The sequence below is a fragment of the Herpailurus yagouaroundi genome, unplaced genomic scaffold (assembly GCF_014898765.1).
Source record: "Herpailurus yagouaroundi ecotype Mexico unplaced genomic scaffold, PumYag 182, whole genome shotgun sequence".
Lineage (NCBI taxonomy): Eukaryota > Metazoa > Chordata > Mammalia > Carnivora > Felidae > Herpailurus > Herpailurus yagouaroundi.
The window spans coordinates 15,882,796-15,908,335 of NW_024412413.1; the positions used below are offsets into that span (position 1 = coordinate 15,882,796).

Below are 25,540 nucleotides of genomic sequence, written 5' to 3' on the forward strand. Positions count from 1 at the left end.
TCCTTTTCTTGACTCTCACCACATGGAAGCGTTTTGAGAACTGGTTCTGAGGGCTTCGGGAAGCGATTCCGGGACTCCCCGCGCCGACGACAGGCCTCACTTTGATGTCTGTGCTAAATGGCTGTTCTGGGGAAGTGCGCGTTCTCTGATCCCCCACCCTCCTTCCTTCCTATCGCCACCAAACATGGAGGCTTTCTCAAATAGGTTTTGCAAAACCGAAAAGTTTCTGCACTTATTCCTAGTTTCCAAACTCTCTCTTCCAAAGCAGACCCAGTGTTTGTCCTCATTCCTGACGAAGCCGTACAGAAGGGCGGTCCCAGCAGTGCTGTGAAGGGAATATGGTCAATGATAACATAACAAACGTCTGTGAACACCTGTCGTGGGCCAGGCCCTGTGCTGAGCCCTTTAGATGTACTATCTCATGTAATCTTAAAAATGACCCTAGGTCTCAGCACTGCTATCGTTCCCACTTTGAAGATGAGAGAATTAAAAGAATACAGTATGTTCTATCTGGGACAACAAAGCCATTAAGTCTTATACAGCTATTATGCTGTAGAAGAGACAAACACAGGTTTAGAATGTGTGTCCTTTTTTAAAACTTAAAAGTGTAACATATTTAGAAAAACGAAAAACCCGGAATGTATATAGCTCAATGAATTTTCATAAACAGTCATGTAAAGAACACTCGAGCCAAAAAACAAAAAAAAAACAAAAAAAAAACATTACCAGCACCCAGAAGCCCCTTTCCTGCACCAGTCACTAGCCACCCACTCTGCACAGGAACTGTTATCATGATTTCTTAGACCTTAGATTAGTTTTGTCAATTTTTGAACTTAAATGGAACCAATATGTATTGTTTTGTGTTCAACCTTTTTTTAATCCAATATTACAGTTGTGAGATGTATCTGTGATAGTGTAACAGTTTTTTCATTGCTGGCTAGTGTTCCATGGTGCGAACATACCAAAATTTATTCTGTTGTCAATGGGCCAGGGTTATTTATAAACTTGGGCCATCACAAATGATGCTATGAGGAACATTTTGGAACATCGTGCCTACTGATGACATATATGGATACATTTCTGCTGAGCGTATATCCATCTGGGAGTGGAAGTTCTGGGCACATTCAGCTTGAACACATACTGCTAGCATTTCAACCTGTGCATTATGAGTTGGCAAATGACTTGAGGGGTATTACAGACTGAACCGTGTCCCCCCCCTCCCCTCCTGCAAATTCATATGTGGAAGCCCCAAATTCCCATGTAACTGTTTGGAGATAGAGCCTTTAGGGTGGCAATTAATGTTAAATGAGGTCACAAGAGCCCTAATTTGACAGGATGGGCATTCTTTCAAGGAGTGGAAGAGACATCAGGGCTCACTTGTTCTCTTAGCACATACCAGAGGACACAGTGGGAAAGTGACCGTCTGTAGCCAGGAAAGAACAGAGTCCTCACCAGAAACCCAACCTGTCAGCACCTTGATCTTGGACTTAAGCCTCCAGAACTGCGAGAAAATAAATGTGTAAGCCACCCAGTCTGTGGTGTTCTGTTGTGACAGTCTAAATAGACTAATACAAGGGGAAAAGTGGTACAGAAGTTTGGGCTCACCTCAATGAGCTTGCTTTCTATTTAGGATCTTGGCCTTTCTTGTTCTGGTCTCCTGGCAACTCTGAGCTCACAGCTTCGTCTCTCCAGCTCTTGGGACTCTGCGAAAGCTCAGGTCAGGGCTGCGGCCTCTTAGTGGCTCTCATGTGGTTTTCAGCCCCTCATCCTTGTGCCCCTTCCAACATGGCAAAGCCTCGAGGGAAAACAGGCTTGGAGGGTGGCCTGTCAAAGTTTACTCTGTCATTACTGGGAAGAGAAATCTAATTGGTAGTTGTTAAAACAAGGAACTTACGAATAGCTGTAAGAAACAGAACTCCAGCAGGACTAACTCAGCAATTCTGACCACTTTCAATTACAGTATTTCTCAGAGTCAAACACCTATTCAAGGGTAGAATCTGCTGGTTTTTGAAATATCAACCTGACACAATTTTTTCCTCTAAGGAGGTCACTGTTTGGAACCCACACTTTCTAGATCTTTGTTAGAGAACAGAGAATTTCCTAAAAGGATAGGCGATTGCCCTCAGAATGATCAGAATTGCCTGGAATTGTTTTGGGGGAAAAAAGACGTTTAAGAAATACAACCATTCAGTGGCACTTGAATAAAATGTCCCATTTGGTGACTGAAAATCAGAATCACAGATGAATCCCAAACAATGCGCTCAGAGTCAGGAAGCCTGGTCCCAAGGCCCATCCTATTCCCCCAGTAGAGGTGGGGCGCTGGGGGACTCAGCCACTTGGTGCCTCAGTTTCTTTGGCTGTATAAAGGGAATACTCACATTTGTCAAGTGTTTTCAAGTCTCCAAAGCACAGGTGATCATCTTGCCTCAGGAACACCCTCAGCACTGCTGGGGTTAACTCCCAGCACTGACTGCAGGGCTGAAGTCTCCGCCTCCTTCACTGGTTTCTCAGCACCAGGTGGAGGCCGTCGCCTGCCCTCTTTTCATCCTCAGTACCTTGCCTCACACATGGCGGGCACGGAATGATAAATGGTGTGCTCGGGCCTGTACCAAGCACACAAGGGCTCTTCCCACACCGGCCCCGAGTGTTCCCCAAAATGGTGTGCCACACACTGGAGGGCAACAGTGTTCCCGGCGAAGTCGGTAAGTGGAGTTGTCCCATCATGGGAAATGGTCAAAATCACTCTAGAAAACCCCTTAAACAGCCCACAAGGTACAATTCGGGTTTCGTACCACGGCGCATAACAGCATCTAGTACAGCAATCTTTAGGCACTGTCAATTTTAAGAACTAGAAAGGAAACCAACGACCCAGCATTCAAAGCTCTCTGCCCCTGTAACACCTATGGAGCCCCTGAAATGACTGGAGACATGTGGTGAGGGCTGAGAAGGCCCACTCACCTACTGTGTGTCCTCATCCATTCTGCTTTGACCGTAAAGCCTCTAGGACTTTTACACCAGAATTAGAACTTTTCACTGTGAAGCAGACAAAGTGCTGTTCAGGCTGGGTTCTCAAGTCAGTGACTAGCCTGGCTCCTGGCACATCCCTCCTTTGGAGAGTCCGAGAGCTTGGTAAAGGCTCTGAAAAAGTTCCGGATACGTTTAACTTACATCCAGTTTCCCAACCTTATCTGACACTTGTTTCTTATTGGCACATGGTACCTACTAACATTCTATGAAACATCTTCAGTGTGACATGCCACGGATGGAGCCCTAGACCATTACTGAAAGCTTTTCTGACTTATTTTATAAACAATCCTTGTTTACCTGCCTTCAGGGCAGAGAGACTCAGAACAGATTGGAAGGAAATAAGGGTGAAGAAGGTTGTCAGATTAAAAAGAAAATGGACGGCTAACATCCTGGCAGGAATGGAAGGCACAAATGAATCACAAAGCACCCATAGGCTTATTTTCAGGGGTTCAACAAATATTGTTGCATAATATGATCATGGAGGTTCAAAAGAAGAGCATTTGGGTCCATAAGAGAAGGGGACCTCCATGGTAAGTTTAAGATGGTAGGAATACATTTATTACATTTCACCAAGATGAAAATGTGTGGGCATCTAAAGGCAAGACTCAAGAGTTGGGGAGATGCCCACAACAGTAGCAGGTAAGAGAGCCATCCCTTCATCCGCTGCTCTCGACCTTCCCCCCTTCACACTTGTCCTCTCCCTTCACACACTGTTCCTAATCAGCCCTCTCGACAGAGGCCATGCCAACTGTTCCAACAGACTTCAGATCCTACAGGTGTCATAGAGTCTTGAGTTCTGTTAGCCGGGAAGGCACTGTGGGGAATATTAACCCAAAATGTTCTTTTTAAGGAGGAAAGTCTAATGAGTTGATTTCAAGATACCAGAACATAAATAAAAGTTTATCTTTTAGGTCATGTCCACTTGTGAATCAAATCCAGTACAGGAACGAAGAGACTGCATCCCAGTCCATACTGGTGGTGTCCGTCCCAGGGCCCAAGGCCACGGAGTCAGTCTTCAGTGTAAGAAAGCCTCTCCATCTGTTTTTGTTTTTTTGAGGGAGAACATTCAAAGGAATTGTTCACAGGAGCAGGATCCTCAATCCCCTCTGCTTTCCACTGTGTCAGACATAGCGATTGTTCTCTTTAAATAATCACCGTTTCCATCCTCACTCGTTATATTTGGACAGTTTCAGCCGGGGGATGATGTTCATGGACTGCAGCTCCTGGAAGAGCAGCTTGCAGGCATACGGGATGCGGAGGGAGGACACGTGGCACGAGGACTTGCAGTAATGGCACCTGAAACCCAAGTCCGCATGTGTTAGAGGGACGGGGACTCAGAAACCAAGGCCTGCATGTAGAAGTGCAAAGTTTCTCTACAAAAGTCTACCACCATCCCATCAGTTCTGTTTGTCAGGGTTCAGTCTTGCTATCAAATATGTGCAGATATGTGCCCCCCCCACCCCACCTCCCAAAAAGCAGCATCCAAGGAAGCAAAAGAAAAAAACCAAAACAAGTATCACTCCTGCAGTCCTAAAAGCATGCAATTTTAATCAGTTACTACTATGCTTCTAGAACATTCTCTTTAAAATGCAAAACATCTGCCTATTTACTTATTTTGAATGAGGCCCAGAAATCTGAGCCATCTCGAAGTTATTCAGATTTAGACTTTGGCATTGTGGAAAGCTTTTTAAATCGATTCAATCTCCATGTATTTGATAAAAATCTATTACTGTACTATTCACGGCAAGATGCTCAACAATTACAATTTGATCTGTCCCTGAGACACTTGGAAGTGTGATGGGGAAGATAAGACTTTCATATGGAATGTGGTGTCCAATCCAATGCGATTTATTTTTCCAGTGCTCTTCAAGTTTGGTTCTATCAGTAGAAGAAGCTACTGTACTTACAACGTTCTCTCCCTGTGTGCATGTATTCCCAATTGATCCCTACAACAGCCCGTACTCCTAATCAACATGCCTGCTATGCCAAGGAGGGTTGTCTTTTCTCTTCCTTCAGGAAGAGCTAGTTCACTAAACCTAGGTTTTAAATCAATGGCTACAAACGATGAAGAGTCCCCAGGAAGAAAGTGAACTATCTTCTGAGGTTTCAGATGAACACAGGACTTCATCCTGTACCTCAAGGGTCTGGGGCAGTCAACAGAGTGGGTAAATGAGTGCAAGAGATGAACATGGACTGAGGCTTAGAGGATTCAGTGCTGACTAGGAACGGGAGGGGACTCCATCGTGAGCAGGAAGGGCCATAGTGGAAGGCAGTAAGGCAATATGAGTACAAGTGTAAACGTGCATATTATTTGATTCATCGCCAAGTGGCAAAGATGAGCGCATGAGAACGTTCACGGTTTATAACAGCACAAAGCAGGAGACTGTCCAAGAGGGAACTGGTTTGTACTTACAGGACATTTACACAGAAGAATACTGGGCAGTCATTAATCGTGATGATGTACACTCATATTTGTTGAAATATAAAGGTGTTCAGGACACACTCTGGAGTCAAAAAAGAAGTTTGCTCAACAGCCTGGTCCCAAGGAGGTCATCGGATGGGTTTCAGGAAATATATGAAGCCCCCAAAGTCATATGTAACAACATTTTTTTTCTAAAGACCTCCTTAATACATTTTTTTTTAAGTTTATTTATTTTGAGACAGAAACAGCACAAGTTGGGGCGGGGCAAAGAGAGAGGGAGAGAGAGAAAACCCCAAGCAGGCTCTGTGTTGCCCCTCATATGGGGCTTGAACCCACAAAGCCGCGAAATCATGACCTGAGCTGAAACCAAGAGTCGAACACTTAACTGAGCCACCCAGGCGCCCCAATACATTATTGTTTAAGAACTATGTTTTTAATGTGCCTGGCTGACCTCATTTATTCAGGCATCATGTGGATGCTTTAATTAAATTGGAGAAATGGATTTAACTGCAGCAACTTCTTGCTGATTCTAGGTCACTCTGTGACTTCAACCCAGGCTTATCTGTTCAGAACTTCCATACTTGCTGGTTCATAACCCAGAAAGCCCACTAATCTTTTCTATTATTAAGTATTTCTCCATCACTTAAAATGCTCCTATGCATGTATGTATGTGCATATATAAATGCATATATTTATACACATATATAAATTAAAAGCTATTATATTACCTTACCCTGTGTCTGAACAATTTCAAAAGGAAGAAACTTGACACAAACAACAGTTACGTAAACTCACTTCTTAGGGCAAAGGCGGCAAAAGGGGGAGGTGGCTGTGGCTTCACAGGAGAAATCGCTGTCCAGTAAAATGTCCTCTATGAGCTAATTATCTTAATAGGGATTTTCTTTTTTCTGTTTTCCTTCCAGACCTCTCTTTTGTGACTTATGCCCTTCGTGTCTTCTGCAGAACAACAGTCTTGCTGTAAACATCCCCATAGCAATGCCTTACTAATGTGCAAATCACTGACAAAAGGCCAGTTTCGAGGTTCTGAACTGCTCTAATTACTCAGCCTTCATTGTGCTGTTCATTAAAGAACGACTGCCTCCCACACACGCCATGCCCCCTCCCGCACAGCCCGCACGCACAGGCAGGTAATGATGGCAAAGCCACGGCATCATTATGCTCCTCTGCCAGAGCGCGGCACACGCGGAGGCTGCTAGACGACCACACTGGGGTAGGATTTTTTTCTGTTGGCAACAAGGGGACAAGCAGGCCACTCAAAATCAGACACACAGCATATCCAGGTCTGTTTAATTACAGGAAAGACCTTAAGGCGTGTAACCTGATTTAGCCCCTTTTCAAAGGATTGCTATTAAGATACACAAGGAACACCTGAGCCTCGAAATTAGGCACTGCCATCACATGATGTCTAGATGAGACAGAAATGAAGCAGGAAAGAAGAATTAAACAGAATAATATTGAGATCAATAATTGCTTTCATTAGTTTCCCTGAATATTCAGTGGAAGAGATGGGAAGGTTTTCAAAGTCTGTGAGTGAATCTGGTCTACTGCTCTCTTTCTCTCTTAGGTGGTGGGCACAGGAAAAAAAAGCAGAGAGGATGGAAAAGGAAAGGAAAAATTTTTTTTAAGTTTACTTTGAGAGATCAAATGAGTGAGCGGGGGAGGGGCAGAGGGAGAGGGAGAAAGAAAATCCCAAGCAGGCCACACACTGTCACTGCAGAGCCCGACACAGGGCTTGATCCTATGAACCACAAGATCATGATCTGAGCCGAAATCAAGAGTTGGATGCCTAACCGACTGAGCCACCCAGGCGCCCTGGAAATTCTTTTTGAAGTTTCATGATCCCTATTGTTAAAAAAGTGACTCTTCTGTACCATTTTTTCAAAGTAAATTACATAAAAATCCGTGTGCCAAATTGGAAGATTTCAGCATAGTGGAATTGGTCCCAGGGAGCTTCCTACTACATTTGTGTGGCTGTTGTTACACAGCCAGGACAATAAAAAGCAAATTCAATATGCATTTCAGAAGATGAACAGACGTCTCAGAATTGAGACAACCCCCCCGGCCCCACCCCGAGTCACCAGTGTAAGAAAGAGCCAGGCTTATGCTTAGATTAATAATGTCACCCATTTCTGCACCCTCAGGAAGGGAAAGAGCTGCAAACAGCCACCTCCTGTGTCTGTTTTTAAATGAAGTGATTTCTTCACAGACAAGTCTCATCAACTTCTCTACACCAAAAACCATAAAATAACTGGCTAAAAGGTTTTGTCATTAACCTAGCAAGGTATATACACTACGTCCTAAGATGCCCCTCACTCTGACTCTTGATTGGCTTTATGCAGGATAACAAAGAGACTGGAGGCTTAGGATGGCAAGAAGTCCCTGCTTTTAGGGGAGACTCAGTGGGGCAAAGGTGGCCCAGGTATCCCTGGAACTCACTTGGGCCCAATTCTATCTCCCAGGGGACGGCGCCTCCCTAGGGAAAAGGGGCTCTGGGAGTGCAGGTGAGGGGTGACAAGGGAGTAAAGGCTGTCCCTGGGGTGCCTGGGTGGCTCAGTCGGTTACGTGTCCGACTTCGGCTCAGGTCACGATCTCGCGGTCCGAGAGTTCGAGCCCCGCGTTGGGCTCTGGGCTGATGGCTCAGAGTCCGGAGCCTGCTTCAGATTCTGTGTCTCCCTCTCTCTCTGCCCCTCCTCCATTCATGCTCTGTCTCTCTCTGTCTCAAAAATAAATAAACGTTAAAAAAAAAAAATTTAAAAAAAAAAAAAAGGGAGTAAAGACTGTCTCCTGTTCCTGCAGCACCAGCTTTGGACCTCGTGAGACCTCGTCTCTGACAGAAAAGCAAGCCAAGACCGGCAAGCTACGGGCTCTCCTGCCTACAAGGTAAGTCGGGGCTCCGGGTCGGGACTGGCCCGAAGCAGACCAGTTGTTCCTTGGCAGGAGAGTGGAACATTTATGAAGAGGAAAGACCAAAAAATATATAGTTTCATCTTTTAAGCTGGACTTTGTGTCCTCAACTCTGCACAGAAATGACATATATCATGATTCACATACTTTATCTATTCGCTACCCTCCATATGCAGGGTTAGTTATCATTTAGCAATTGTTTTTCACTAAGCAACCACCAGACCCCAGGCTGCAGGAGGTATAAACAAGAGAGAATGCAGTTAGAAGGAACTAGGAGGTAAGTTCCCGTGAGCAGCCACTCACTGGTCTTATTCACCCCCATATTCTGGGGCCCAGAGAGTATCTGGCACTTAGCAGCCTCAAGCTGTTAAATGAATGACTGAGACAGACCTCGTTGCTACCATCACGGAATTCGGTCCCAAGTGTGTAGCAGTTTGCTACTCAGAGAGCACACAAACAGGTGTCAGGGTACCAGGTCCTGGTCCTGCCTGTCCCCAATTTGCCATAGAACGTGGAACAACACACACAGCTCTTTGGGCCTGAGGTTGAAGAAGGCTGTTCAACACACGTTCTCTAAAGTTTCTAGTTACAGGGGCACCGGGGTGGCTCGGTCGGCTGAGCATCTAACTTTGGCTCAGGTCCTGACCTCATGGCTCACGAGTTCAAAGTCCCACGTGGAGCTCGCTGCTGTCAGTACGGAGCTCGCTTCGAAACTTCTGTCCTCCCCTCCTCTCTCTGCCCCTTCCCAGCTTGCGCTCTCTCAAAAATAAATAAATCTTAAGAAAATAAAAAAAAGTTTCTAGTTATAAAATGCTATAATTCTCATAACTAACAGTGAATCTACTAGGATTTTTTAGAGGTGAATAGTGTTATAAAAGGTGTTTGAGGAGTACCTGAGTAGCAACCGACTCTTGATTTCAGCTCAGGTCACGATCTCACAGTTCATGAGTTTGAGCTCCACATTGGCTCTGCACTGACAGTGTGGAGCCCGCATGGGATTCTCTCTCTCCCTCTGTGTGCCCCCCCCACCCCAACTCTCTCTCTCTCTGAAAAAAAATAATAAGCAAACTTAAAAAAAAAGTGTTCGAGATAACATTAAGAAGAAAACAAAGTCTATACTCCTTGGGTCCTTAACCTCTAGTGGTGTAGAAAGCAGAACATGAGGTAGACAAACTAAACAGGTACATATAAAATCCCCAATTCTAGGAATGCATGGATGGGGAAGGTTGGAGAATATGTGGGTGTGCTCCAGGGTCAATTCTTGAGCTGTGATTTAAGAGGCAAGGGGTGTGAGAGACATATGGTATCCACTTACCAGCCAGAATACCCCAGAAGTCCACACTGCCCACAGACATCCACCTCAAAGGCATCACTTGAAATCATTAGTCTCTCTAGTAAAAGCATACTGGCTCCATAACCGATTAAACAGTCACGTTCCATCTCTCCAAGACGCAAACCGCCGTCACGAGATCGACCTTCGGTGGGCTGCCTTTGAAACAAGTTAGACAAACGTGTCATTTTTACATTAAACAAACAGAGGGGCCGCATCACACACTGGCGGAGAGCACAAGGCTTCAGGGGAGGGTTCGCCTGGGTCCAAATCACTTACTAGACGGTGACCTGGCGTTGGGGAAGGCTTAGCTTGCCTCTCAGCCGCACTGGCAAAATGTAAAATTTAAGGCTCCCAAAGAGCCTTAAATGAGAGGAGATGTAATACTAGTGATTGCTACTGTTATTATAACTGAGTGATAATAAAAAATAATTGTGTAATATTATATGATATAGTAAGTTAATATATAATCATATAAAGCAGCAGAGCTACCATTGCTACTACCATCACGATATCATTATTGTTAGGATAGCACAGTCCTCAAGTCAGGAAGATGGTCTTTTGAGTATTTTCAGGGATATTTCAGTTCTGTTATTTCAAAGTGGAGAAACTAAGCAGAACAGACTGTGGAAGAAACCTGGGTCCCCAGTAGTTCCTGCCAGGGCTCCAGAGAGAGGCAGCTCCAGGTTATTAAGAAACGAACATGGAAAGAAGCAAATGGAGTTTTATAAAATTTGGACTAGATGAGGAATCATCTGGGAGGACAGAGTGCCTGAGCCAGAAGGGAAGTTCCCCAGAGACAGGGAAAGTCCTGTGTGTCCCCTTCAGGTATGAAAACACTCTATTCGTCCTTGGAGGGGGCACTTCAGCTGGGAGCTAGGAGTCCCCTGAATGGATTCCCTGGGGCTGATGTATCTGCCGTGCTTCAGAATACTTTGAAAAAGTTAAGAATCTAGGACTCAGAGATACAACTGGGGGATTCTGAAACCACACAGGCAACCCCACCCAGGTAGTGATGCCACAATGTCTAAAAAAGAAAAAGTGAGCTATCTCCCTGGCTGGCAGATTTCGGGGTGACACTCCTTAAGCAGGAGTGGACCACAAACCTTGTTTGCTCTATCCCACAGCATCTTTTACTTTTTACCGTTGCCACCGATTTTCCAAAGAGAAAGGTAAACAGAGTGGGGCCAACATGTGCTCAAATTTTACCTTATGTTGTTGCTAAAGGTTACATTAGGAACTAGACTTGAGTCGTAGATTATTTGTTCAAAGACAATTTACATATAAAAAACTGACAAACAGTAAGTCTAAATGAAAGAAATAGTCTACATGAACACACCATTAGTAGAAACGTCCTTACTGAGCACAACTTATGTACGTCTTTACCTGCTGACAGAACACCTGGGGTAGGAGGGTCCCTCTCTCCCTGACCACTGGACAAGTGAAGGTGGCCAGATCATACATGAGCAGAACCCAGACTTGAAATAAACCAAGTGAGATAAGGGACTAGGAATGGGTAAATGCACTCTTGGCAGCCTTCCCACAGAATGCACTAAAGTACTAAAGTAGTAAGTTTTTTACACAACGAAGCAAAAACCGTTTTGACGCTTGTTACTCTGGAATCGATCTTAGATGTTATAACTGAAATGAAGGCTCTGGAGGGACCGCACTCAGGGGAGAGATACACCCAACCCAAGCAGGGTCTTACTGCTGGGATTATTGGTGTCCTCAGAATCTCAACTTCTCTTCCCTCTTCTGCAATTTTGAGCACACATGTCTATCATTTCAACAGCCATATGCATCTGCATCATGGGATTTAGCCCTCCACCCCCCTCCCTTGGTCTAAAAAAGTAAATTCACATACTAGTTGTTTCATCGCCGGTCCTGTCCCTATTGTAACATCTATGCCGTGATCAGTGAAGGCAGGCAGGGAACTGGGTATTTCCTGAGCATCCCCCATCGATGGGCACTATACATATATTCTATATTCAAACCTCTGACATTCACCAGCACGCCGTGAAATGGGCATTAGTGTCGCCACTTCACGTAGGAGAAAAACTGAAGCTGCGAGAAGCTAAGTGATGTGTCTGAGGCTTGTGGCAGAGCCACAAGGTGGAGTTGAGTTTACGTCCATGTCTCTCTGGCTTCAAGGCCTGTGTTCCCTCTCCTGGCCCAGGATTCCTCGATGTTGGCATGAGAACCATGCTGAACTGGGTAATTCTTTGTGGTGGGAGCTGCCCTGTGCATTGCTAGGTATGTAGCATCATTCCTGGCCTCCACCCACTGGATGCCAGTAGTTTCCCCCCTGTCCCATCTGGTTGTGACATTCCAAGATGTCTTCAGACATTGTCAAATCTCCCCGGGAGGTAAACTTGCTTGTGGTTGAGAACTACTGCCCTGGACTATGCTTCTCCAACTAGTACTAAGTACACGTGATATAGTACAAGCAATGTAATACTAAGAACTAAGCACTAAGAACACGTGAAACAGTACCTGCAATTTCTTCCCAACAATTATACCCATTCATCAACACGCAGACACTGTGCTTGGAACTGAGGATGCGCTGGCGAATGGGGCACAGGTGGACCTCCTGGAGCTTATTCGAATGAGCAGGCAAGTACAGGTGCCTTATGCTCCAATAACAGAAATTTTAAGAAATGAGTTGTGGCTTGGGCTCCCAAACAAAGTACGTATGTGTTTTCTGTGTACACATGGCAGCCCACAGGAGTATCCACGTGTGTATCTATGATGTGTAAGTGTGTCTACGTTCTTATATATGAACCTTTTTGAATGAGACCACGTTTGCAAACAGGTACAAGGTCAATGAGCATGTTAGGCGACTACTGGCAAGACCTACAATGGGTCTGCTCTTATGCCTATGAAACGATTTTTAATCAGCTGCTATTTTTTCATGCTAACCAGACATATATGACTTTTGCTGATGCCCAGCACTCCAAATTTTGACATCTCAGGGAAAGAGAAACTTCACCGAGTCAGCTTATTGCTGTATCTGGGCAATGCAAGGTAGACTCGACTGCATTAGAAATTCTTTTTGTGAATGCTTTTCTCTTACCTGGTAAGAACAGCTCGTGGGCCCCGCGCCCGGGCATGCATCTTATCCAGCACCATGTGCTTCAGTTTCTGATAGTACACGGGGCCAAAATAGATGTATGCTTCTAAGGGCTCGCTGAAAGAAAAGGTCAGAGTTTTGGGCTAAGAAACCAAGTTTGGGCTAACAACAGACAGCCTTTGCCAGGACCCCTCAATGGCAGGGCCTTGCTTCAGACCAGGTTTACGAATGAGTGGGAGAGAATGATTTTCATTGTGCACTGAATGAAAAGGCAAGATCTGGAAATATAAAAATATCATGGATACGTTAGAAGACACACTGTTTAATTAAGAAATAAAACCTTAAACTGACTATGAAAAAGTATGTAGAGGAAGGTCCCTCCTTCACTGTCCTCGCCCTCATCAGGCTACTACCTTTTCTTGCCTGGACTCTTGCACACAGGCCCTGCTTCTGCTCATATCCCTTAACGATCTTCTTTTCACAGACAAACCAGAGTGATTCCTTCTAAAGTGTAAATCTCAGCACTAATCTGTATCATCCAAATTGTGTAACACAGCAATAAGGTCTAACATAATCTGGTTCTTGCCCGCCTCTGACTCATTTCCTGTTGCCTTTCCCCATTGCTCATTCCACTCCAGTAACACCGGCCTCTTCATTGCTCCTCAAATGTAGGAAGCCTGTCTGCCTCGGGGCCTTCGCATTTACTCTTTCCTCTGCCTAAAACATTCTTCCACCAGGTATTCACATGGCTGTCAAGCATCTCACCTCCTCAAAGACTTTCCTTTCCCTCACCACCTTATCTAAAGAGGAGTCCTGCTCCCACCCCATCACCGTGCCCCTATGCTATCTCAACGCTTACCTTGGCTTTGCTTCTTCAGAGCACGGATTACCACTTGGTATTATAATCCACGTTTAGTATTTCCCTGATTATTGCCTGTCTTCCCCACCTGAAGTAAACTCCTCAGGATAAGCACTTGGTCTCCTCTGCCACTGTGGCTCCAGCACTACTAACCCTGTCTGGCACATAACTGGCGCTCAGTAAACGTCTGTTAAAATACAGCTGACTCGATGCATCCTTCGAAAAACTATAGTGAAAGCTGTAAAGGACAGTGAATATTTCAGTGCTTTGACAGGAGAAACCTTTTTTCTGTAGTTTGGAGCAATAGCAGGCAGGGGATTAAAGCCTCTGAACAATGTGAACTGCCCCAGAACGTCCTCAGAAGAAAGGGGGCTTATTTTTAAAATGAAGAAACAGGCACAGAGGGTCTGAGAGGTTTATCAGAGCTGCGCAACGGGCTGAGGCAGATCCAGGGCGCTCCCCGCCACGCTGGCACGTCTTGAACCCCGTACGTTGGGCCACGGCACGATGTGCGAGTGGGAAGAGCAGCGAGCTGTGTGGCAGAGGTTCCATCAAAGCTCTTGGTCCCTCCTGCTTGGCTTGTCTTCCACCACTTTCAGCGCCATAGGCTTTTCTAGCTGTCTGGCCACCGCACTGGCTTAAGGACAGCCAGGTAAGTGGGGTGCAGGACACAATGGACGGGGTGTCCGGAGACACCACTCCTGTCCCAGCTCTGTCACCCAGTAATTACATGACCTCTTTACCTCAGTCTTCCTAGTTGTCCAACAAGGGGGTCAGACCAAGGTTCTTTCCAGCTCTGAGAGTCAAGGTTCCCATCCTCCACATCATGGTTGCTCGTGGCAGAATTTATGGAACTCTGTCACCTAATGCCACCCCATCCCCAAATGAAGAGAGCCGTGCACAATTTTTCCTCCTGGTTATCTCAAGGATGTGGCAAGGGGTGAAGCCGGTGGGTGAATGTATTCGCAAGCCCTTTGGAGAACTTTCAACTAATAAGCTAAACTAATGTTTCTCAAACTCTGCCTCTTGAGATGAATGGCAAACACATGAAAACACTAGCTGGGGCATAGGGGAAGACGGTGTAGACAGAACCTGAAGTAATCTATCAGAAGCAGAGCATAACCCATCCAAATCTGTTAGTAAAATGATGTTTAGAAGGCCCATCAAATCCATTCATTGGATCTGCACAATTTCTGGTCAACTCCATTATTTATGGACGAGGAACAAAGACCAAGACCGTCAGTTTCGCCCTGACAACTGTAATTTTTGAGTGGACGTCAGCTACCTTCAGTGCATCACTTTGGAAATGGACCATTATTCTCTTCCTGTAATGCGATTTTCTAGAACATCTTGGGCACGATACACCTAGGGAAATCTATGTTATCACAGTTTGGATAGATCATTTTAGAAAGCACTCAATATTTTCAAAAGATACACATTCCAGCCATTGTAATCCTATCTGGCCGATCTACATGCAGCACAAATCAAGCCCTGGGTCCTTATGCACGCCTCCACACCCAGTTTCACTTGTGTTCAAGCAGGGTGAAGCCTCAGAAAAACAGTATAAACACCATGTCCCAGAGTTTTATCCGGCATAAAACACAATGTGTGTCTTAACTTAAGCAGCTAATTTGATCCTTTAAAAGGATGTGTGAGTCAAGTTTCAAGAGCCTGTTTGCCCCAGGGTAACAGGAGGAGCCAGTGCTCAGCCCAGGAGAAGGCGCTTTCTCTTCCGCAAACTCACCTCAGGTGAGCGGAGGTCTGTCCCTTGGAAGATGTCAAACCCACTTCTCCTCTGCAGGAAACACACTCTTCACATGGTCTTCCCTTCTCATCCTCTGTATCACCCACCCCCTCAGAGACATCTCCTAACCCATTCTTTCCCTTCATTTCGGTGAGAGCTATTTGTACTGATTTGTTCTCGGTTCCTTTACTAACAAAATCTTTATGGAGCACCTGCTGTGTGCAGGCATTGGAAATAAAACAGTCAACAAAACAGACAAGCCCTGCTCTCACGGAGGAGACAGGTAACAGTATTAGGCAGCATTATTACATGGGGTGTCTGATAATGATGAACGCGACAGAGAAATTTCAAGTAGAAAATGGGCAGTACAGTGAGGTGTAAGTTTTAAATTGGGAAGTCAGGGTAGGTCCTGCTAAGAAGTTACCTTTTGCCATATTTTTGCAGTAAGTCTAGTAACAAATTTTAGTGGTCGGCCCCCTACTTCAAGGACCGTGTTTATTTTGTTTCCCATTATATACCTAGTACCTAGCACACATCGTGAACGAATACACAAATGCTAGGACTCAGAGCACTAATCATCAGAGCACTGTCAGAGCACTAATTACCTGATATTCATCCTGTTAATGCAGAGAAAGTTCAGTGGTTATGGGATTTTACATCATATACAATTAAAAGTTGTATCGATATCCTATTTTGGTAAATGAACTCTCTTCTACTTTTAAAATGATAGCCTCACCAGTAAGAACAGCACTCCTTAACTTGTCAGTTTTCTGATTTGGATTTCCTCCCCCCAGCACCGTTTTACGGAGATATAACTGACTTCTACTGTGAGCAAGTTTAAAATGAGCAGCATGTTGATCTGATCCACTCATATATTGCAAGACGATTACCACTGTGGCTTTAAGCTAACCCCTCCATCACAAACTCAGATTTTCTTGTGTCCGATTTCTTAAAAGAGTAAAACTTATCCTAAGGTGTACCACAAGGGCTCTTACCTCTTACTCTAATAAAATCACGCTTTTCTTTAAAATGTCTAAAAACACACTTACCCTGTGATGCCAGATGTAACATAGTCTTTCCCCAAGTAGTTATAACCATGGCGGACGAGGTCTTCACACACGTCCTTCACTTTACTGCCTCCAAACGCAGTGCCGTAGTGGAACCTGCCGTCCAGCACCCCGGCCTTGCCGGCCAGCAGCTCGATCAGCTTTCCCACCTGTGGGGTCGAACAGCCTTAGTGGGCAGCTTCCTGGGGTATAAGAATTCTGTCTGTTTAGCTGTGGCCTACTTCCCCAAACAGCTGTGAGACGGCAGTGAATAGTTACCACTCTCCCACGTGTGACGCTTGGAAAAGCCTGACGCGTGGGATCCAAGTTTATGCCCCCAAAAGCCCCACGAGATCGGCACTGTTCTTTCCCTCAATGTACACATGAGGGAACTGAAGCACAGAGAGGCTGAGCAGCTTTCCCAAGCTGCACAGCCGGTAAGTGGTGGAGCCAGGATTGCAAAACAATAACCATGGAAGGGAGATACAGTAAGGTTAACACAAGAGGTTCTTTTTGCTGAGGGGCACGTGCATCCCCCAGAAGACTGCTCTTGAAGGAAGGGCCGGCATGCTTTGCACTCCCTCTCTAGAGGAGGGTAACCTAGCACTGTCAGGAGCTAGGAACCTCTTCATTTGGCAAAAGGCTCAAAGGGCCCTTTCTAAAAATAACTTTCAGGCTCTCACGGCCAACACTCCCTACGAACCCACTCCTGCCTTCTTCCTAAAAAGCAGTACCTCTGAAAAACGTACTGACCGTCATTCGCGATGGGAAGCCATGTGGGTTCATGATGATGTCCGGACAAATGCCAGAATCACAAAACGGCATGTCTTCCTGAGGGACGATCAAGCCACAAACACCTGGGGGAGAGAAGATCCCACGCCATGTAAAGCACATCAGCAGAAAAGAAGACTGCAGTGCTTAACTGGCAGCTCCCCACCGCTATCTCTACAGCCTTCTGCATGGTCTCCATCAAGAGTCACAAGAGCCATTTCCAACCATCTTGCCAGATGATACAATTTGAAAACGGCCGTCCTCACAGAGAGCGTCGCAGCCTGTGGACTGGCCTGCTGGCACGACACCCGCTGGTGCTGTCAGGCTGCTCGCCCAACCTCTCCCGCCACGGAGACCCAAGAGCGACAACTCCGCTGGGCCCCGGCCCCTGAAGCTTCAAGTCAACAGCGATTTCGCTCCTGGTCAGCTAGTCTGCGATCTGCTACCTCCCACTGCCAAATCACATGAATCCGACTCCTCCGCCAAACACAGAACTACCTGTGTGACAGGTGTGTTCACATTGTGGTTTTAAAAAACTGTGATAAGGGAGCGACTGGGTGGCGCAGTCGGTTAAGCGTCCGACTTCAGCCAGGTCACGATCTCACGGTCCGTGACTTCGAGCCCCGCGTCAGGCTCTGGGCTGATGGCTCAGAGCCTGGATCCTGTTTCCGATTCTGTGTCTCCCTCTCTCTCTCTGCCCCTCCCCCGTTCATGCTCTGTCTCTCTCTGTCCCAAAAATAAATAAAAAACGTTGAAAAAAAAAATCTTTAAAAAAAAAATCTTTAAAAAAAAAAAAAAACTGTGATAAGGAGGATCCGTGTGAGGCTGACTTGCTAATAGGGCACCCAGAGCGCTGGCTGATGGGCTAGTTTTTGCCAGGGCTTCCCTGGTTGAGCCTAAACTGCCCTAAGGAATTTTAATTCCTACCACTTACAACACATTAGGAAAATGATCTTTGATTGAAGCTGTAAAGTTGAACAAGAAAATTAAATGCCAGATCATTCTTGGAAGAAAAGGCTGGAATTAGAAACGTAATTCTAAGAATGAAAACAGAACAAAAACCTACCAGTTCTATGCACACTGATGGTCTCTTACATTATTTTATTACTCTCTTCATATTATTCCAACCTGTAGGGGATTTTGTTGCTTAATTCCTCTGATTTCATTTTCTTGGTAAGAGGGATGGGGCATCTTTTAGATTGTTAACCGCAACCTACACGATTTGAAATTGGAAAACTAGTGTACAATGGCATTGGATGGAGAAATAAAGTCCTTTCACACTTACTAAGATAAAATTCCCTTTCCCTTGTATATAAAGTTATCAAGTATGTGCACCTACTGCACAGAAACTGCTCTCCAAGAAATTCTTCATTCCTGTTTGATTTCTACATAATTACTCCAACTATTTTGAAATAAAATTTTTGTGATGTGTCCTAATCACCAAAAGCTAAAGTCTAAAGAAAAAGAAAGCCATGTGCTTTCAGTATTGGTTATTAATATCCCGATTTCCAGCGGCTGCCTACAATATGGTAATTAGGTTCGTGGTATTGAATTCTAGAGCACATAGGTACCATAATTGGCTTTTTGGTTGAAACTGTACTGTTTATTATAAAGAACGTATGCTTTCCTACATGAAGAACAGGAACAATCATTCAGTTCAGTTTATTTCAAATTCAACTACGAGGTCTTAGAATTTAAATCAAGCAGACTGTGTGACCCCTTCTTCCTTCCCTTCAAAAATCCATCTTGTCCACAATGAAATTATCTGACAAACACTTGGGCTACTGGGAAATCTACTCTGAAAGAGATCAAATTGTAAATCTAGGTGCACCGACAACAACATTGTGTAGCAGCGAACAAAATGTTAAAAATGGCAGTTCCTGCAGAGGCCGGTCCTGGGATGTGCTCTGGAGAGAATGTCACTTTGGCTGGTGAGGAGGTGGAGGGTTTGGCTATCTCCCTTCAAAACAAAACCAAAGGAAGACCTCAGCACCCTTCAGTAGCAGTTCACAGGGGGGAGCCGGAGTCCACTGCCCCCCCCCCTCCCACCCCCAGCAACATGAGGAGGTGGGAGTGAGGGGCAGGAGGTAGAGCAGCTCCGGAGGAAGCAGGGAATACTTATAATGGGGGGGAGGGTGAGGAGAGAGGTGATTTGCATTTTGGTATTTTTAGTTTTAGTTGACACGGTTAATCAAGCCAACTTAACATAGCTATGAAAACAAAAGCAATGCTCCTTCCCCTGAAATCTGAATCTCTAATAACTTTGCTTGAAACCTGATTAAAATGTAGTACCGGTTTTCCTTTTTGGGAAGTAATTATATCAGCCCCTTTTTGACCCTGCATTTAAAAATACATGTAAGTAACTTTGGGTTTTTTTTTTCCATCCCATTATAGGAACTGCTTTGGCCACATCCAAATCAAGGGCACCTGTAAGCCAAAAATTAAATCTTAGCTAACTTAAAATTACTTTAGGCTCTGAAAACCCTTTTATATGCCAAGATGGTTCCCATAGCAGACAGCCCTGTGTTGTTTGTTTTGTGTGAAAGTGAATGATAAAAGATCCATGAAATCGACACAGAAAGCCAGAACAGCAGAAAGAACTGAGGGCTCTCCATCACTGGGGCTTCTACCCTCTGCTGACTCGCGGAACAATGGAAGCTACACATCCAACTGCAGATCTAACACAGCTGTGCATTTCATTAGATGAAGAGCACTAGTGACACAAGTAAATAATTAACTTATTCTGGTCCGCTGACTGTGCTTATGAGACCAGTCATAGCTGACAGATTTTAATACAAGTTAACACAAAGAAACCATAATGAGCTTAGAAGTTAAAACAAAATATTTAGACAGAATTTGATGATCTTGAATCTCAAATGAGACAGATGATTTTTAAAAGTTTGTATTTTACGGAATTCATTAGGGGTGGGGAGAAGAGAGCTCGCAGGCTTAGAACCAGACTTTTCTTTTTTTTAAAAAGGTACTTCTCAGTTTCAGAATTATTCCAATCCTTCATCAAAGCAAAGGAAGGTTTCTTGTCTTATTTTCAAATGAAACATTAAAACTATTTTCTCTGAGGATGGAGGCATAAAATTTCTCCCAACATTTAGAACTCTTAAGAAGTTATGGGCACTTTCCCTTAATGCTAGTTTAAAAATGTAAATGATATGCAGTCCGCTCCAGTGTGTTAACACTCCCCTGGATCCTTGAAAAGACGATGGACTACAAATAAACCATATCTAATGGAAGCTGTTGTTGAAACAATTACCGATTCCTACCTTAAATGCTTACACAGCATTTCAGATTTTAAAATAAAATTTCATCCCCTGGCTCACGCTGGTGTCTTAACCCCATTGTTTATAGCACAACCTCCTGGCAGCGAAATGCAAATGCACCAGTTTAACAGGGCCCGGAATGTGTAATGGACTTACAGGGGCCAAGTGGGAAGTAGACCCCAGCCTACACTCCAGACCTTTTAGGAGCTGAAAATAGGTAACAGGGAGAAACTAGAACACAATGTCAGAGCACAACGGTTCCACAGATACCCCATCGGTGATGTATTATTCCATCAACATCAATATTAATTTCAAATGTAAAGGTGAAGAAGTTAGGGAGTCTAAACCCATAAGTCTGACCCCCAAGCCACGCAGGAAAGGCAAACCTGGGGACCCACTGTCACAGTTGTCTCTGTGCCACCCCCTAAGCGCTGGAGGATCTTACGCCAATTTGTTATTTCTATTTCCGTAGCCTTGCAGAACAACATATAAATCATTTTAAGAATAGGTTTGCCCCACGAAAGTTGAGTTAATCCAATGAATCATTATTAGAAAGTATTTCTAATTATAAACAGCAAATGACTTGTTCACAAGTCATTTTTGGCTTCTTTTTTTAAAAACTAGTTTTAGTGTAATGGACCATTCTTAATTCAAATAGAAAAAAATAAAAGATAAAACAAAAGATAAGGAAAAACAAAAGCATTCTAGTACCATGTCAAGACAGGAAAGGGAATAGAACTGGCAGGAGAAAAGTGTAATGACATTTTTAATTCAAGAGCTGCTTTTTTTTTTTTTTTAATTTTATTTATTTTGAGAGAGAGAGAATCACAGACTCCGAACCATCAGCACAGAGCCCAATGTGGGGCTTGAACTCACAAATTGAGATCATGGCTTGAGCCGAAATTGAGAATCGGACACTTAACCCACTGAGTGACTCAGGAGCCCTGAGGGCTCTTTTTGATGTGACTTCAGTGTGTTGAGAACGGACTAACAAATCATTTTCTATTTTGTTGATAACCAGGTCTCACTTGAACATCATGCTCTGCTTCACTGTTTTAATTAAAAAAATATATTTTTTGATTTGACGGGGGTGGGGAGCAGCATGTGCATGGAAGCGGGGCTCGATCCCACAACCCTGGCACCATGACCTGAGGCAAAATGAAGAGTCAGACACTCAAGTGAGCCACCCAGGTCCCCCTTGCTTTAACTTTTATTAGTAAGTCTACTGTCTCGTGTAAGCACTTTTGGATGATGTAGGCCACTCTGAGGCTGGTATCTTAGGACCCTTCCTTTCCTGAGGGGAGGAAAGAGGATCCTGTCCCTCAGTTACCAAGCATATGTTCCGGATGAGGGCTGTGTCAGAGGTGGCAGGAGGGGGATCAGGACTCAACCCCACAGACAGGTGTCCTGTACAGATTTCAGTGACTGAATATTGAAAATGAGAACATTTATACAATTCAGCTGGAGACATTCTCATGTTCTAAATGATGCAGAGTACATTGGGCAGTGGGTTCTGCTGAAATAATACTAATCAGAGGCTAAAATGATCTACTTTGACCTTCTGTGCGTACTCACCTCTTAGATAAGCTATTTATTCTGCAGAGTTTAACGCTCTCAGCACTAAGGCGGGGTGAAGTGCTGCTGTGATTTTTCTTTATCTGTCCCAGTGTAAGAAAAGTGTTGGTGTTTTGTAGAGAAGTAATGGTATTACTTGGTATTAATGAGGTTCGCAGACTTGGGGAGGTGGGGAGGAGAGGGTTCCATCCGCAAAGGGCTCATCACCCCCTGGACTCTCAGATCAAGGCAGAATATCAAGGAATCAGGGGACCTTCCTTTGACTCCCTGAGGTTCAAGCAATACAGTGTTTCTGTGGGAGGGAAAGCACCACTTTCTGGTGAGCCTTGGTTGTTTGGTCTTTGTAATGGGAATAATTAGCACCTATCTCATGAGGCAATTGTGTTAGAAGACCAGATGAACTAATGTCTGAGAGGTACTTTAAGGTCCTTAGAGAAAGGCAGCATCTAAACACAAGGAATTATTATTATATAAGAAACCTAATTACTCTCAGCAGGAAGCAAACTAGCAAAGCAGAGGAGACCAGCCTAATGAATAGAAGGAGCAGTAGCTGTGGCACTAACTGGATGAAGGGGCCGAAAAGGAGCTCACTCGGCTGGGCTGTTGAGATCATCTGACATCATCAGGATGGTGTCCCCTACCAACTTTACAACTCACAGGCCCCGGGCTGCAGACTTCCAGAGCAAAATGGTTTACTAAGTGATGAAAGGGGGGGTGAGCAGCGGGGATGCTTTCCAGTTTGACCATTTGTATCAAGTAAAAGGCGTTTTGCTTTGAATAAACTCATCTCGATAAGCCTTTGTATATTCAGAAATGTGAATCTTTAAATCGAAACATAAAGGCTAACACAGGTGGTTCCTCCTTTCTTCCTTCCCTCCTTTCCAGTTACCGAATTAACCTTCTTTTATTTTTCACACCACCACCTTAAATAATCCCCAGGGGGAGGGGAGGAGACAAAAACTGTTGAATCATATTAGCTTTGTTTTGCCGTTGAATCACTTCCAGATCTATCACATCTCCTGCCATATCCCAGTTGACATAATTTTAATTTGGCTCTTCCTTACATCTTAACAGATAAATAATGCATAAGAAAACTTGATTAGCTTTCTTATTAAAACATCACTCTAAATGAGAGGAGGCGCTAGAAGACAATACAGTTTTTACACGGCTTTCCCATGAGCAGTTGAATGGTTTGATGTGATAAATTTGCATAGTCTGAAGCACACAAAGGGCTGATTAATTGAAACCCTTACAATGCTTCTGGAAGCAGCTATTGTAAAACAATAACCATAGGAACTTTACAAAATACACACGGCTCAATGTGTCAAGAGCTTAATAAAATGTGTTGAGGCTACACTATTTGGAAACAGAATTGGAGATTTTTATTCTGGGCCATAAAACACTAAACACCCTAATTTCAAAGCTTTAGTTGGATATTTACTGAAAGGTCAGAGGGTTACTAGCTAGCGACCCAAGACCAAAATTTGTTCTTAAGAAAGTAAATGAAATAAAATCTTCTTACAATTAAGGGGTCCATGTGGATAAAATAATCCTGATTTCTAGCATTAAACTAAGAGTTCCCAGAATTTGTTTTCAGACCAAAATTCTGAAGGGTCACTTGGCATCCTACACCTCGTTCTGGGGCTCACACTGTTAGTTCCTTCAGCCTCCTTCTCCCCTCCCACTTAGAATCTTTCATTCAAGCAGGATCAAGCAAAGTAGGGAGCCAAAGACATCCAGACTTTGAAGCTTCAGTCTGGCAGAGAGGATTTTAGGCGGCCTCAAGTGCTACATGTGTACAAGGTACTATTATTATTATTTTCAATCAGAGTGTTTTCATTCTCTCGGTATAAGAAAACAGAATCCAGAAAAAGGAAATAAATTAAGACCCGGAAAAAGCAAAGTTTTTAACCAAAGCTTGTTTAACCAACGAACTTTCCTCTCAGCTTTTCTGCCACTCAAGAATTGACATGTTCTTACTTCCCACAGCCTCTTTCTCCCAACCGTACAAGGATTCTGTAATGTGTTGGGAAGTCAAGGTAGTTTTTTTTTCTTCTAATACACATTCAACCAAAATCTTAATACATTAATTCAGCAAGTTGATGAGTAACTTTTATTAACGCAAAATAGAGAAGCGAGTGGCTTTGTAACAGAACTGCTGCTGACAGGTGAGGGTCACAGAGGACTCTTGCAAACCATTTTATCTGTAAATATGTGATCCTTATGAACCAAAGATACTCTGAACCAGTCCATGAAAACACTGTATTTTGATAAGACTATACTTCTATTTTAAAACAAAGGTTGGCTTTGCTCTGTTTAAACTGGCTGTCTGAGGATTTAGGGGGAGATTCTGAGGAGCGCAGGCCATTATCTCAGATTTGCAGTTATTAAAAAGCTTCTGTTTGCCAGGACAAACACTCTTGCTCAAATACAGTTTTTCCTCTCCTCAGGAATACTATTTGGTATTGCTGCCCAATTCTGTGATCTACAGGACCTTTGTTGGAGGTGCTAATCCTTTTTCACATGAGAGACTGAGAAATGTTCTTTCAGGGAAGTGATATATTGCTTCCCCCCCCCTCCCCACATCAAAGGAGCCCACTTTTCCTCCCTCGTTGTGAGTGGCAGCAAAAGTAGGAGGAAATCTGGAAATATAATAATTTGGTTTGCCTGTACACTGAAAGGATACTCAACGTGGGAACTCCCTAGGCTAACAGATAATTTCTGTTAATTTTTTTTAAAAAAGGGAGAAATCTGCTTGCCCTTTCTTTTTTTAAAAATTTTTTTAAATGTTTATTTTTGAGAGAGAGAGAGAGAGAGAGAGACAGACAGACAGACAGACAGCAACAGCACATGAGCAGGGGAGGGGCAGAGAGAAAGGGAGACACAGAATCTGAAGCAGGCTCCAGGCTGTGAGCTGTCAGCACAGAGCCCGATGCAGGGCTCGAACCCATGAACCACGAGATCAAGACCGAAGCTGAAGTCAGACACTCAACCGAGCCACCCAGGTGCCCGTGTCCTTCTAATAAATGCAGTAACCATCAGAAAACACAAAGCTCAAGATAAAAATGTCTGCCTTGGATGAGTTCCCTTCATATAGAACTTATACATACCAAAGTTCAAGAGACTTAAATACTAATTTTGATTTTAATAAAAACTCTTGTTTTAAACATGACTCCAATCACATTATATGTGAACGTCTTTTTCTATCTTCAACTCTACTGATGAAGACTATGATGAGAAAACATAAAGAACATTCCAGAACCACGTTCTACTCTCTTTTGCCCCATGCAGCATCACTCTGCCAAGTCCTTCTAAGGCATCTACAAATCTAGAATACTTGGAAAAGAGAACAAAACTTCAGGGTTTTAAAACTTCTCCCCAACTGAGATTAAAACAGACTAAATAAAACTGTCCTTCTTTTGTAAACAAGTACAACAAATTCGTATTTTGCAATTTTAGTAAAGAATGCACTGCTCTAGAGCTTCTTGATTCAAGT

The 25,540-nt window shown here is 44.0% G+C and overlaps 1 protein-coding gene across 1 annotated transcript in view; it reads right to left on the reverse strand.

The window, feature by feature from the left end:
* Positions 1-3,557: 3,557 nt before the first annotated feature.
* The window catches only part of POLR3B (RNA polymerase III subunit B), a 104,181-nt gene continuing 82,198 nt past the window's right edge, over positions 3,558-25,540 (reverse strand). The window contains exons 24-28 of the mRNA XM_040491007.1: positions 17,177-17,280; positions 16,427-16,593; positions 12,778-12,891; positions 9,690-9,863; positions 3,558-4,323 (exon numbers count right to left, since the gene is read on the reverse strand). Of these exons, the coding sequence (XP_040346941.1) occupies positions 4,194-4,323; positions 9,690-9,863; positions 12,778-12,891; positions 16,427-16,593; positions 17,177-17,280 (689 nt within the window). The 3' untranslated portion in view covers positions 3,558-4,193. The remainder of the gene's footprint in view (positions 4,324-9,689; positions 9,864-12,777; positions 12,892-16,426; positions 16,594-17,176; positions 17,281-25,540) is intronic.